This window comes from Ranitomeya imitator, chromosome 7, assembly GCF_032444005.1.
Source record: "Ranitomeya imitator isolate aRanImi1 chromosome 7, aRanImi1.pri, whole genome shotgun sequence".
Lineage (NCBI taxonomy): Eukaryota > Metazoa > Chordata > Amphibia > Anura > Dendrobatidae > Ranitomeya > Ranitomeya imitator.
In genome coordinates, this window is record NC_091288.1 from 39,821,068 (window position 1) to 39,834,655 (window position 13,588).

The 13,588-nt window shown below is 39.3% G+C and overlaps 1 protein-coding gene across 2 annotated transcripts in view; it reads left to right on the forward strand.

Moving 5' to 3' along the window:
- CERS6 (ceramide synthase 6) overlaps positions 1-13,588 on the forward strand; it is a 228,465-nt gene that overhangs the window by 147,760 nt on the left and 67,117 nt on the right. For both annotated transcript variants that reach the window (XM_069733079.1, XM_069733080.1), the window contains exon 5: positions 6,579-6,629. In XM_069733079.1, coding sequence (XP_069589180.1) covers positions 6,579-6,629 — 51 coding nt within the window. The remainder of the gene's footprint in view (positions 1-6,578; positions 6,630-13,588) is intronic.

A 13,588-nucleotide genomic window follows, 5' to 3' on the forward strand; every position in this document is an offset into this window, starting at 1 on the left:
GGTGGCCATGGGATTTCTATAAGTCCCATCCACTATGCTTGCACAGGTGCCTCTCAAAAAATTAGAATATCCTCAAAAAGTGAATTTATTTCAGTTCTTCAATGCAAAAAGTGAAACTCATACATTATGTAGAGTCATTACAGAGTGATCTATTTCAAGTGTTTATTTCTGTTAATGTTGATGATTATGGCTTACAGCATTTTTCAACGCATTTTATATTCTTATAAAATCAGCATAACTAGAGGAGAATTGATATTGTGAACTATTACCAGGGGAGAAGTGTTAGGTGTTTGCTCTGTATAATCAGACACACACACATGGAGGGGGAACAAGGAGCGATAGCCACCGGCTGAACAGTTTGAGGTATAAATATTTCAGGCCGTGATTGGTAGTGTTGGCAGAATGCCATGAGCTGCCATAGGCATAAATCCGGTGCTATACATACACATAGATGACATACGTTTGTGAAAAATGGACATCTGATGAGGCCTCATTCTATCGTCCATATTTCATGAATGTGCTGTATCCATCCTTGTGTTTCTCGGGTAGAACGTAATCTATGGGCTGTTCACATGTCTGAATTTTTGCAAAAAAAAAAAACCCATGAGACATGACAGATTTCATCACAGATCAAAATCGCACATTTAACCCTTTAAATTTTCGTTTTTGCATTTCCGTTTTTTCCTCCCCTTCTTCCTAGACCCATAACTCTTTCATTTTTCTGTCTGTATAGACATATGAGAGTTTGTTTTTTGTTGTACTTTTGAAAACATCATTCATTTTACCACAAAGTGTGCTGGAAAATGAGGGAAAAAAATCCAAATGCGGTGTAATTTTGAAAAAAAAAAAACACAATTCTGAAATAGTTTTTTTTGGGAATTGTTTTTAAGGTGTACATTTTATGGTAAAAAATGACCATGCAATATGATTCTTCTCATCGTTACCATTAAGGTGATACCCAACATGTCAAGTTTTTTTAATTATTTTAGTGGTGAAAAAATCAGAATTTTGCACAAACATTTTTTTTGGGGTTGTGTCACCATTTTCCAAGACCTGTAACATTTTTACTTTTGCGTTAATGCAGCTGTGTGGTGGCTTATTTTTTGTAGGGTGAGATGGCGTTTTTATTAGTACCTTTTTTTAGATAGATGTGACTTTTTTGATTGCTTGTTACAGCTATTTTTATGGAATTGCGGCCACCAAAAAAAAAAACATAATTTGGGCGTTCTTGAATTGTTTCTGTTTATGGTGTTTACTGATTGAGTTAATTGTTTTTATATTTTGATAGATCAGACTTTTCTGAACGTGACAATATCGTATGTGTTTTTTTTCAGTGGTCAAAGAGTGGGGTGATTTGAACTTTTAAGTTTTTTTTTATTTTTTTATATGTTTGAAAACTTTTCTTTTTTTACCTTTTCCTGTTCTTGTTAGCCCCCTTAGCGGACTTGAAGGTGCGATCGTCCAGTCACTTGTACTATTCACAGCACTGACACACCATCGCTGCATATAGTGGAAATTATGGTTTCCTTAAAAGCCCGGCGACAACCGTCATCTCCTATCTCATTAATGTCTTCAATGAATACAGATTTTACCTGTGAACTGAGAACTTTTTTTTTTTTAAATGAACGATCTGTCCAGGAGGAAAAAAAAGCAGATTTCTCTACACTCCCAAATCTAAATGCCCCCCTCTCTTCTGAGCCCCAGCGTGCCTAAACCACGTATAGCATCCAGATATTTGGCATTTCTGTAGCGATGACAGCCTGCCTAATTTACGGGTGCGTGTCTCCAGAAGCACGAGCTCAGGATAACATACTGGTCACTACAACGTACAGACACTACAATATCAGTTGGCAATTTTCACTCAGCAACATACAGTGCTGCTTGTTTTTGGAAAATACTTATGAAGTTAAAATCATCACTACACTTGCAGATAAATTCATCCATAAATTTCCACAGGGGTATACCGTAATTTACAAAATGGGGTATTAGTGGTGGTATTCTGCTCATCTGGCACTTAGGGGCTCTGTATATGGAGCCTGCGAACTATTCTAGGAAAATCTGCACTCCAGGAGGCAAATAGCGCTCCGTCCGTCTCACTTCGTGGCTAAGCAGTACTGTACAGCCACATATGGGGTATTTGCACATTGTGGGACAAATTTTGGTGCCATTTTTACTCATTTTCCCTTGAAAAATGTAAAATCTGGGGTAAAACAAAATTTTGGTGGTTAAAATGTAATCATTTTTTTCTTCACTACCCAATGGTATAAAATTCTGTGACACACCAGTGGTGTCAATATGATCACACTGCACCTTTAGATGAATTCATTGAGATTTATAGTTTGTAAAATGGGGTCACTTATGGGGGGGTGGTTCTGCTATTTTTACATCTTAGGTACTCTCCCAGAGGGTCATGGCACCTGTAAAACACAACAATAAAATCTGCACTAAATGATGACACTTCTTCCCTTCTGAGTTTTGCACTGTGCCTCAAAAGTAGTTCTCAATTACAAGTAGTGCATTGGCGCACTCCAGAGAAATTGCACAACAAACCGAGAGGTCCATTTATCCCTATTAACCCTTCTAAAAATTAGAAATTTGGGGCTAAAACAAAATTTTAGCAGTAAAGGTGTAATTATTTTTTCTTCGCCGCTTAATGGTATACATTTCAGTGAGGCATATATGGTGTCAACACGCTCACCAAAGCTGGGTTTCTGCTGTTCTGGCACCTCAGGGGCTCTGCCAATGTGATTTGGCACCTGCAAACCATTCCAGCAAAATCTGAACCCCAAAATGGGGCTTCTTTCCTTCTGAGATTTGTTCTATACCTCAAAAGTAGCTTTCCCCCCACGTATGGTGTACTAGTGTACTCAGGAGAAATTGAACAACAAATTCTGTGGTGCAATTCTCCTGTTACCCTTGTGAAAATAAAAAAAATGGGGATAAAAGTACATTTTTGTGGGAAAATGTTTATTTTATTTTTTATTTTCACGGCTCATCATTATAAATTCAAGGTGCACCGCTGACCACACATCTAGATAAGTTTAATTAGGTGTCTAGTTTCCAAAATGGGGTCATTGTGGAGGGTTCCTACTGTTTAGTCTTAGTCACATCAGGGGCTTTCCAAACATGACATGATGTCCGCTCTCGATTCCAGCCAATTTTGAGTTAAAAAATGAAAGTGGTGCTCCTTCCCTTCTAAGCCCTACTGTGTGCCCAAACAAGTTTCCCCCCAAATATGGAGCATTGACATACCCAGGAGGAATTGCACTACAAATTTTTCTGTCTATTTTCTCCTGTTGCCCTTGAAAAATATAAAAAAATTGAGTCTAAAGTAAAATTTTTGTGAAAAAAAGTGCGAAGTGCCTGAAGGGTTAATAAACTTCTTGAATGTTTTGAACACCTTGAGGGGTTGCAGTTTTTACAATGGTGTCAATTTTGGGTATTGTATGTCTTATAGACCCCTCAAAGTCAATTAAAATGTGATGTGGGCCCTAAAAAATGGTTTTGTAAATTTTGTAGGAAAAATTAGAAATTGCAGGTCAAATTTTACCTCTTCTAACTTCCTAACAAAAAATGATGTTTCAAAAATTGTGTTCATGTAAAGCAGACCTGTGAGAAAGGTTATTTATTAACTATTTTGTGTAACAAAACTCTGGTTTAAGGGCATAATAATTAAAAGTTTAAAAATTGCCAAATTTTCAAAATTGTTGCCAAATTTTCATTTTTTTCTCCCAAATAAACGCAAGTCATGTTAAACAAAATTGTACCACCATCAAGAAGTACAATATGTCTTGAAAAAAACAAACAATCTCAGAATCAGTTGGATCCATTAACGCGTTCTAGAGTTATTACCAAATAAAGTGACACTGGTCAGAATTGTAAAACTTAACCTGGTGATGAAGGTGGAAACATGCTTGGGGGGTGAGGTTGTTAAGCCAAAATTAGGAGCGGAACAACCACAGGAAAAGTATAATAGAAACACGTGCACCACTTCTGCATTTTTTATCCACTCCTGGTTTTGGCTTACAAATACTGAGGTAATATCCTGACCAAATACTGAACATGGCTTTAGTCTACGGCTCCATGAAAAACTATCTCATCATTCATGTAAGGTGCTTGAGCAAGGTAGTCGTGGGCGAGCTGCTACTTTTGATCGCTCTGGCACCCTGCAGACAAAACGTGTTCCAGCACCGGTGTACTGTTTTGTTTGGGGTGTATCACACTTACTTGTGGCCCATAGGCCTCCACTGAATCCAAGTTTTCATCTTCCAGAACCTTCACAGCAAACAATCTAGGGGACACTGAATTCGCTAACACTGTTAAACTTTTACTTTGCAGTTTACAGCCATTACAATGACACATAGAGGATAAAGCCCACTCATTTTCCATCTTTCCCAGAGGTACTGGACATAACTTCAGCCCTAGTTCTCGGTATGGGTAGAGCATTCCTCTTGCTAACTTTTCTAGCACTAGGAATTCTTCTCCGACACAAGTAGTGCATCCGGATTCCATCACTTCCCTCCTCAGAGTTTGAGTCCATTTTTCGCTGTAGCTCTGTAAGTTTAGTGTGCCCAAGGGCCCCGATGTCCATCTCGAGGTTCCCAGACTGACAGAACGATTCGTATGGAAGGATCATATGGCAATCCACTGCCCTGAGTAACAGGCTCATGTTGTCCCTAGCAGCCTATTGCCTATGACCACTGCTGTCACTTCACCACACTTTTTCTAACTGTACTTGGCATTTCCTGAACTTAGCATTGACCCTCCCTAATCTGGGCCGGCCATTATAGTTAACTTTGTCTAGGCTATACTGCTGCCCCAGAGCATTTTGCTTTCAGATAACATATATTAATAAAAAATAAATTTAACCGCTTGAGGTGTCAAAGAGAGGAGAACATCGTATCCACCACTCCTACACACACACGCCATCCTAGTGTTTGAAAGGAGAAGCTTTAGAACTCTTGATCCGTTTTCTTTGCAAGCAAAAAAACTAACAACACTCTGGTGGTAAAAACTGACCAAACACTGATGAAAATCTGGTTCAAAAACACGGATGAATATGGGTCATCTGAATGTGGAGATGCAGTAGTTCAAGCTACAACACCACAGCAGAAACCAAAGGGTTAGCCTTGATTTCTGCCATTTATCACTTGTGATTTTTACACATGAAAAATTCTATGTGTGAACATACCCGTCATATGAAATTACTTCTTAGTATCCGTGGTTGTGCTTTTAGCATTGTGAATGAAAATGACTATGCTGGAGCTGTTCTCCTGTGTGCTCCGGCTGCGAATTGGTGAGGTTATGACACTTCCATTGAAGCTTAACCTTAAATACACCTAAATAATTTTCCACAACAATGCCTGCACTAACCGCGGCAAGGACACAGCAATTGAAGAACAATCTTCAAAGTGCAGCAAGAAAATGACAACGTATAATGGCGACTTTTCCTACAAATGCAAGTTACGCCGATTACATCTCAAATGTCTAAGCTTACAACCGTTGCAGCTAAATTCACAAAGCGGCGAGAATGTTTTTATTCTCTCTGACTGAAACAATGAGATCTCAGCATGATAGAGGTTATGAATGTAGCAAAGTTGAGTTTATCACCTAATTAAGATATCTGTGGTTTTATATTTTTCAATAAAAACTAATACAAACTGTATATAATATTAAATAGATCTCTTAGCCCTGATGAAGCTGGTATATTTATTTTAAAAATCTATGTAAGAATGGCTGGATAATCCTGAGAGAGAACTCATAAGTCTGAGTGCATTCATTCTCCACCTGACTAATAGTTGCAGGTTGTACTGAGCAGTGTGAGATTTTAGCAGCAGCAGGGAAGAGGGACACTTAGGAGCTGTTGACCGGACTAGGTAGCTGGTGATAGAAATAAACTTTGATAAAGGATTATAAAACATGAATTTTAAAAGAAATATAACAAACTCATCAGGTCTAAGAGATCAATTTATCTGTGCATACAATTTTTGCATAGTGAAATTTGGTGACATATCTGCTGTAACGGTATGCCACCTGTGCGGGCCATCCGGAAGGAGACACCACAGATATCCTAGCACCTGAAGATTGAGACCACCATTGTTGTTACCTAATGTATGGAGTTGTTATGTAGTCACTGTTAGTATCATTTGAGCACCATATGCCGGTATTTTCACTGTATTTACACCGTGTGGACTTTTTGGATTATGTTTAAAGTGATACCATATGGGATGCGCTAACAGAAGCTACTGCACTCGGCATTATCCAGTATCGGGTCTTAGAGATTGTCATCCGTGTGCTATCTGTTTTCTTTCACTGACAGCTGGCGGACAGATTTAATTCTATATAGTAATCAGACTGTTGGCTGTTTCCGCTGAAATCGTCAGGCCTGTTGAACTTTTGCTTGATATTTATAGGGGCGTTAAGATTGGCCCTGTTTTCAGACATGGTGTCCTGAGATTCTGTCCCACAGGACTCAGGTCATCACTAAAGTATATTTTTTTTCTTTATCTTTGGATAGAAATGTTGATGCAAACTAATTCTCTAACTATTTTCTCATTTTCTTTCCTTCTTATTTTTAGACTCCGTGGCTCTGGAACACAAGGCAGTGTTGGTACAACTATCCCTACCAGGTAATCATAATTTGTTATCCAAATACTTGTTCCATTGATGGTTACACCTCCCAACTTCCCCACACACATGTACGCTCAGGTTGGGCAAGTATGCATATGCTTTCAATATGGGGAAGGGTAGTAAGCTTCAGCCTTGTCTTCCTTTAGAAAAAAAGAAATTCAACCTGCCCGATCTGCCAAATGAATGTCGGAATCACTTGATATACAGTAGGCTTTTTTCTCACTCAGTCTCTCTAGAGTGCAAATTTACTGCTTGTGCCAAAGAAGAACCTGGTGCATACATTAACCACATCCATCAGCCTCATTCACCAGCCGGAGGCTAAAAGAGTTTTGGCCCCGCTGTGGTCAGTATATGCTGATATTTAAAGAGCACCTTTCACCGGTTTGAGCATGTCACACTAGCCACATCATAGAAACGTGGCTGCAGAAATCACTAAAATGTCGGTTTTATTTTTACATTTCTCCTCTCTATTACAGTTGTAATAACTTGGCTAACATTGAAACCCCCCTGGAGTAGATAAGCAATAAAAAATAACTTTTAATGTTTTGAATTCAAATGACAAAAACAACAACAAACACCATACACATATATAAAAGTGCTCTCTGAGTACACCCTACTAATGGTGGAAGATTGGCGTGCATTCGGTCAAAATATCGCATACTTCAATGTTACAATTAATTTTGTTTGTTCGCACGAAATAAAGAAACTTGCATCACCAAAACAGAGTGTGCAGTGAATCTCTCTAGCCAACACCCTATGATGAATACCCTTGTTTCTGCACCTGATTATCAGCGGAGGTTGGCACCCTAGGTATATTGCGATTGGCAATGGCGCACCCGCTCATTGACGGGTGTCCCCAGCTCTCCTAGATGACCCTATGTCATCCATACTGGGTGTGAACAGAAGGAATATCTGAGCAGACAGATCGTTGGACCTACAGGTATGTTTAGGCAAGTGTCAAAGAGTTAAATGGGCAAGTGAACTGACAGGCATCAAAAAGATAACAGTAGATGATTTACGATGACAAAATGGTACCCCTCTAAGCTATTCCCTGCCAATAAAATGGCGTGGGAAAATATTCAGAAAAGTTCCCAGGCTCGAGTTCATATGAGGACATCCAGGGCGCATCACTGCGACTGAAGGTAACTACAGGTCATTGACCTACATTCCATTCATTCCCCGGGGTTGTACAGGCAGGAGCACAGCTGCATTAGCAGGCTTCTGCTTCTAAAATTAGTTAACCCCTTCAGATGGATTTACATTGTGGGATGAGACTGATCATCGGAAGGTATGGGATATTGTGGTTTTTTTTATTTTACCTTTTTTACAGAACGAGGGTCTTCAGGTGGATTACCAGTATAATAACCTATTACAACAACCTGTGTATTTATTTCATTAAAATACTTTGGAATAATGTGTGTGTGTGTTTTCTTTAACCATTTCATACTATTGGATTAATAATGGATAGGTGTCATAATTGATGCCTCTCCATTATTAATCTGGCTTAATCTCACCTTACACTAGCAAGGTGACATTAACCCTTCATTACCCCATATCCCACCGCTACACGAGAATGGGAAGAGAGTGGCCAAGTGCCAGAATAGGCGCATCTTCCAGATGTGCCTTTTCTGGGGTGGCTGGGGGCAAATGTTTTTAGCCAGGGGGGGGCAATAACCATGGACCCTCTCCAGGCTACTAATATCTGCCCTCACTCACTGGCTTTACCATTCTGGTGGAGAAAATTGCACGGGAGCCCATGCCAACTTTTTCTGCGATTTAACCCTTTAATTTAATAGCTAGAGCGCCCAAATTTTGCACATACACACTACTAACATTAGTAGTGTGGAATATGCAAAAAAAGGGATATGGGATGTATATATATATATATATATATATATATATATATATATATATATATATATATATATACATATACCCCTATACTATGTGTAGACATTTATTTTAGCTATTCTATTCTAACCTGTCAGTGTGATTTTACTGTACACCACACTGAATTGCTGGCTTATCTCTAGAACACCGCTGCGTATTTCTCGCAAGTTACACTGCTGGTCCGTGTGTAATCCGTATTTTTCTCGCTCCCATAGACTTTCATTGGCGTATTTTTTGCGCAATACGGTGACAAACGCAGCATGCTGCAATTTTCTATGGCCGTAGAAGACCGTATAATTCGGATCAGTAAAATACGGCTGATAGGAGCTGCCCCATAGAGAATCATTGTACCGTATGCAATCCGTATTTTCAGAACCTCTCTTACGCCCGAAAAACACACTAGTGTGAGGCCGGCCTAAAGCTGTGGATTAGCCAATGCATAATTGAAATTAGTGGTATGGATTCTGGAAGTTGTTCTCAGTTACAGAGATTTCTTCCGATAATAGATTACAGTTTAGTTGTTGATTTAATAATACCGTTTTCCTCCTCTAGTCACATTTTCTAGGATTTCGTCCTCCAACCAAGGTCTTTGTGGATATAATATGTAGGGGTCACCAGCAGTCGGCAAAGTCCGCCTGTGGGATTTTTGTTTGAATAGTGATATAAGCCAGGATACTTCTAAAAATCCCATTGCAAAACTCAACATTTGATAAGAATGTGAACAGACATCATGAAAGATTTTTTTAAAAAAACCCTGAAGGATCACATCTGTTACTCAGTGTTACATGGATATGTGGAAGCTGCTGCTGATCTTTGCTGAGGCAATTTTTTACATTCTGGATCCAGCTGTTTCATTTCTTCTTCACCATCGCCCCCCTCGTAATCTGGAAGTTACTCAGTTAGCAGTCATTCAATACAATAGTAAAGTATACACATTATGACAAGGATCCAGTATCCTAAACAACTTGATCATTATTAGGATTTATGTGTAAGAGCGTGCTTGTAGTTTGAAGATGAACTACTAATATCAGGGAACAAGCTGTAATACTTTGTGTGCCCTGCGGAGGCACTGCAGGGAAAATGATTCCTCCTAATAACTCCGCCCACTTTACAATGGCACCAGATCTGTTTAATTATTAGTCAGTTTTTGAAAATTTTCTAGTAACGCTTGAAAAGTTTTTAGAACATATAACAAATCTAGACTATAGCAAATAAGCTATTTTTTGGTTACGATTTGCCATGGAAAGTCAACCTCATTGATCCTTACATTCCTAAAGAGAGGATCCGTCAGCTCTCCTGACATATGTTTTAATAAAGCACTCTCCATTCTTATCTGGATCTGCTCAGTCACATCTGTTTATCGACAAGAGCTGCCGCACAGATCGTGACATTGTTTGCTCCATAATCCCTCCTAAATTTGACGAACTTGTCTGAATTCCTGTAGCTATTCCTCTGAGAACAGTTTTGTCTCCTGATTCTGTCCTTGGAGCTCAGTGATGCAGTAGGCAGCTACTCCGTGGCTGCAACCCAGGTGGCCCAATTTTAAGTCCAGATCCCTGTATAAAGGTTCTTATCTAGCGGAATTTCTTAGACTGTATTCCCACTATGGGGAAGAACCTTAGTGATTTTTGCAGGAAGTTTTCAGACCCTATAGGCACCAGAACCTTGGTAAAACTGCTAGCACAGCATGCCAACATAGCTGGTTCCATTGTGGTAGTGGTGAATGGTTTATTGTCATATTGTTTTAGAAAATAAAATGCACTTTTTGAGAAGAAAAAAAATATTACTTCAAAATGTGTGCGTCTTGTAGCCTGCAGTCAGATTCCTTAGTGATCTAGCAAGGTTCTCATATAGTGTAACTCCCTATCACTGTGTCTCTGCACAGTTCTCTCTCTCTGTCTCTGATCTGACTGACACTGATCCAGGGCAAGAGAAGAAACTGAATAAAAAACTGCACACTGCTTCCTGCCATAGACACAAGTACAGATACTGTTGATCCCGAAAACACATTCCATGGAAAATCAGGACAGGAAATGATAGGGCATGGTTAGCTGGAGGACCGCCCATGATGTCATGGGTGCATGTGGTCTGCAGCAGAGCTGTGTGTGTTGTATGTGTGCTGCAGAGTTCTCTGGGTATGTATAATGTGCATGCTGCAGAGGAGTGTGTATATGTACAATTTCTGCACTGAGTTGTCTGTTGTGTGTTCATAACATATAACTGTATGTGTATAAGCTGTGAATGCTGCAGAGCTATGTGTGGGTGTGAAATGTGCCTGCTGCAGAGCTGTGCATGCATATAACGTGTTTGCTGCAGATCTGTAGGAGTATATAATGTACATATTGTAGATCTGTGTGTATATATAATGCTGAAGAGCTTTGTGTATATACAGTATATTGCATGTGGTGCAGAGATGTGAGTTTATATCATTTACAGTGTGTGTGTGCGTGTGTGTGTAAAATGTGGGCAGCATGGCGGCTCAGTGGTTGGCACTGTTGCCTTTCAGTGCTGGGTTCAAATCCCACAAAGGACAAGATCTGTAAGGAGTTTCTATGTTTTCTCATGTTTGCGTGGGTTTCCACCAGGCTCTACGGTTTCCTCCCACACTCCAAAGACATACTGATAGGGAATCTAGATTGTGAGCCCCAATGGGGACAGTGATGTTAATGTGTGTAAATCACTTCAGAATATGATAGCTTTATTATACATTTCTTATAGGTCTATGTGTATTTTGAATGAATGCGCATGCTGCAGAGCTGTGTGCATAAACTATACATACTGTCGAAAAAAATAAGAGGAGCTGACATTTTTTTTCCATTAAGAATATTAGTCTATTGACGCATTCAAAGGATGTGTGTATGTGATGTTGTTTTAGACACAGACGTTGTAACCAACTTTTCCAAGGCAAAGACATTTCCAAAAGAATTCCAGCGGAACGTGCCCAAAGAATGAACATGCTATTAGAGATGAGCGAATATTTCCATATTCGGTTTGGATTACGATCGCCGTATTTGCAATGTTCGCCGAACATAGCCGAACGCCATTAGAGTCAATGGGAGCACAGATGAGTGAATATGTTCGGAGACATTCATCAAACTCAAATTTGGCACGAATATGGCACATTCGGATTCGGCAATCATTTTCCGAACATATTCGCTCATGTCTACATGCTATTTCTAACCTGTTCACATCTCACAGAGGCTGAAATATTTAAAAGAAGTGACGAAAAACTGAACATGTGCACTTTCACATTGCAGATCTTTAGGCCACGATCACACGTTCAGTATTTGGTCAGTATTTTACATCAGTATTTGTAAGCCAAAACCAGGAGGGGGTGATGAATACAGAAGAGGTGACCTGTTTCTATTATACTTTTCCTCTGATTGTTCCACTCCTGGTTTTGGCTTACAAATACTGATGTAAAATACTGACCAAATACTGATAGTGTGAACGTGGCCTAAGCGCTTTTTCAGGGGGAATCCAGGTGAAATCTGCCTGAAAAAATTTGTCATGTGCATATACCCAAAGAAGAAAAAAAGAAAAACTCACCAACTAATTCACTGCATTGATGACATTGCCATTCTCTATGCTTCCTCTTCTGGCGGGGGGCATCATGTGACCACTGCAGCCAATTATCAGCCACTGATCAGCTGCAGCCTTCACATTCCGTTCAAGCCAGAGGAAAGCTTGCATCTTCCGGCTTCGATGGAATGTTAAAGGCTGTGGCCAATCAGTAGATGCTGAATGTAATTGTCATGTGATGTCCCCTTCCAGAAGCGAAAACTGGGACACTGTCAGGGAACATAGCAGTGGAATGGAACAACAGGTTTCTGGTATATGAGTTTATAAAGTGACTCCGAAAAACAATTTGTGATATTGACCCGCTGTTGCATTATCCATCCAGGGAAGTTTAATAGGAAGGAAATAAGAGTTACCTATGTTCTGTAGTATAAACCTGGGATACATCTTATCGTAATAATACAGTTTATGACACCAGGTTGGATACATTTAGCGGCATATTTTTGAAGATAAGTCATTTTCTGTTGTCATATTCCCTTTAAATGAATGTATTTATGGCTAAAAGCAACATTTTTGCATTTTTTTTATCCATTTAGCATCTACAGCCTCAGTGTATCACAGTACATAGCAAACTACAGGATAAGTTATCTTGTGGATCCATCCAACAGCTTGTTCCGACCACATGGTTAACTCTTATCTCTCTTTTTCTGAACGTTCTTCTGTTCATAAATCACCTTATAAGATTGTTCAGGAGAAGAAAGATGAGGGTTACAGCTCTTGCAGTCTGAACAAGCTCACTGGTAGCCGACCGCAACATGAGTTATCAATCAATCTTTGTACGATGATACATAGAAGCTGCAGAAACCAAACCCTATTGAAAAAAAAAATAGATTTTTAGAAAAAAAACATGCATGTAATTAAAAAAAAGCCCCAAAAGGTGTCCATAGCCTTTTCTACAGCTTTATTGCAAATTCTAGCTATGTTGCAATTCATGATTGATGTTACCCAATGGTTTCTACTCAGTCGCGTTGTTCGGTGACATTGATTTTATGGGTTATTGGCTCGTTGATTTGATGTAAAAAAAAGTAATATAAAGTTTCCAATGCTTACTGAAAGAAAGAATGTTAGAAAGAATGGAAGGTTAAAAAAATCCATTTTGTAATAAATATTTCATCCGACCCCATCATACCTCATTTAAGTGGCTGGACATTATCTTGTGTGATGAATCTCACACTGGGGGTCTTCATCCTGTGAAGCTACATTTGCTTTTGTCTTGGATAGGCTATTTATCTACGGCATAAAGAAAATATGAGATCTTAGCAGGAAGCCATGACTTCCTCCCGCTCTATATTTTCTTGTGATTTAAGCTGTCTGTATGATAAATGTGTCACTTGGGTACATGAATATCTTTCTGGTAGATGGAAATATAAAAAGAAATCCCAGTGTAATTTATAAGCCTCATTTGTAATGACAACGTGCTGGAAATGCTGGACGATGGAAGCAAATTTCCCAACACTCGGATTACTCTGCATTGTTTCGCAGCTCACAG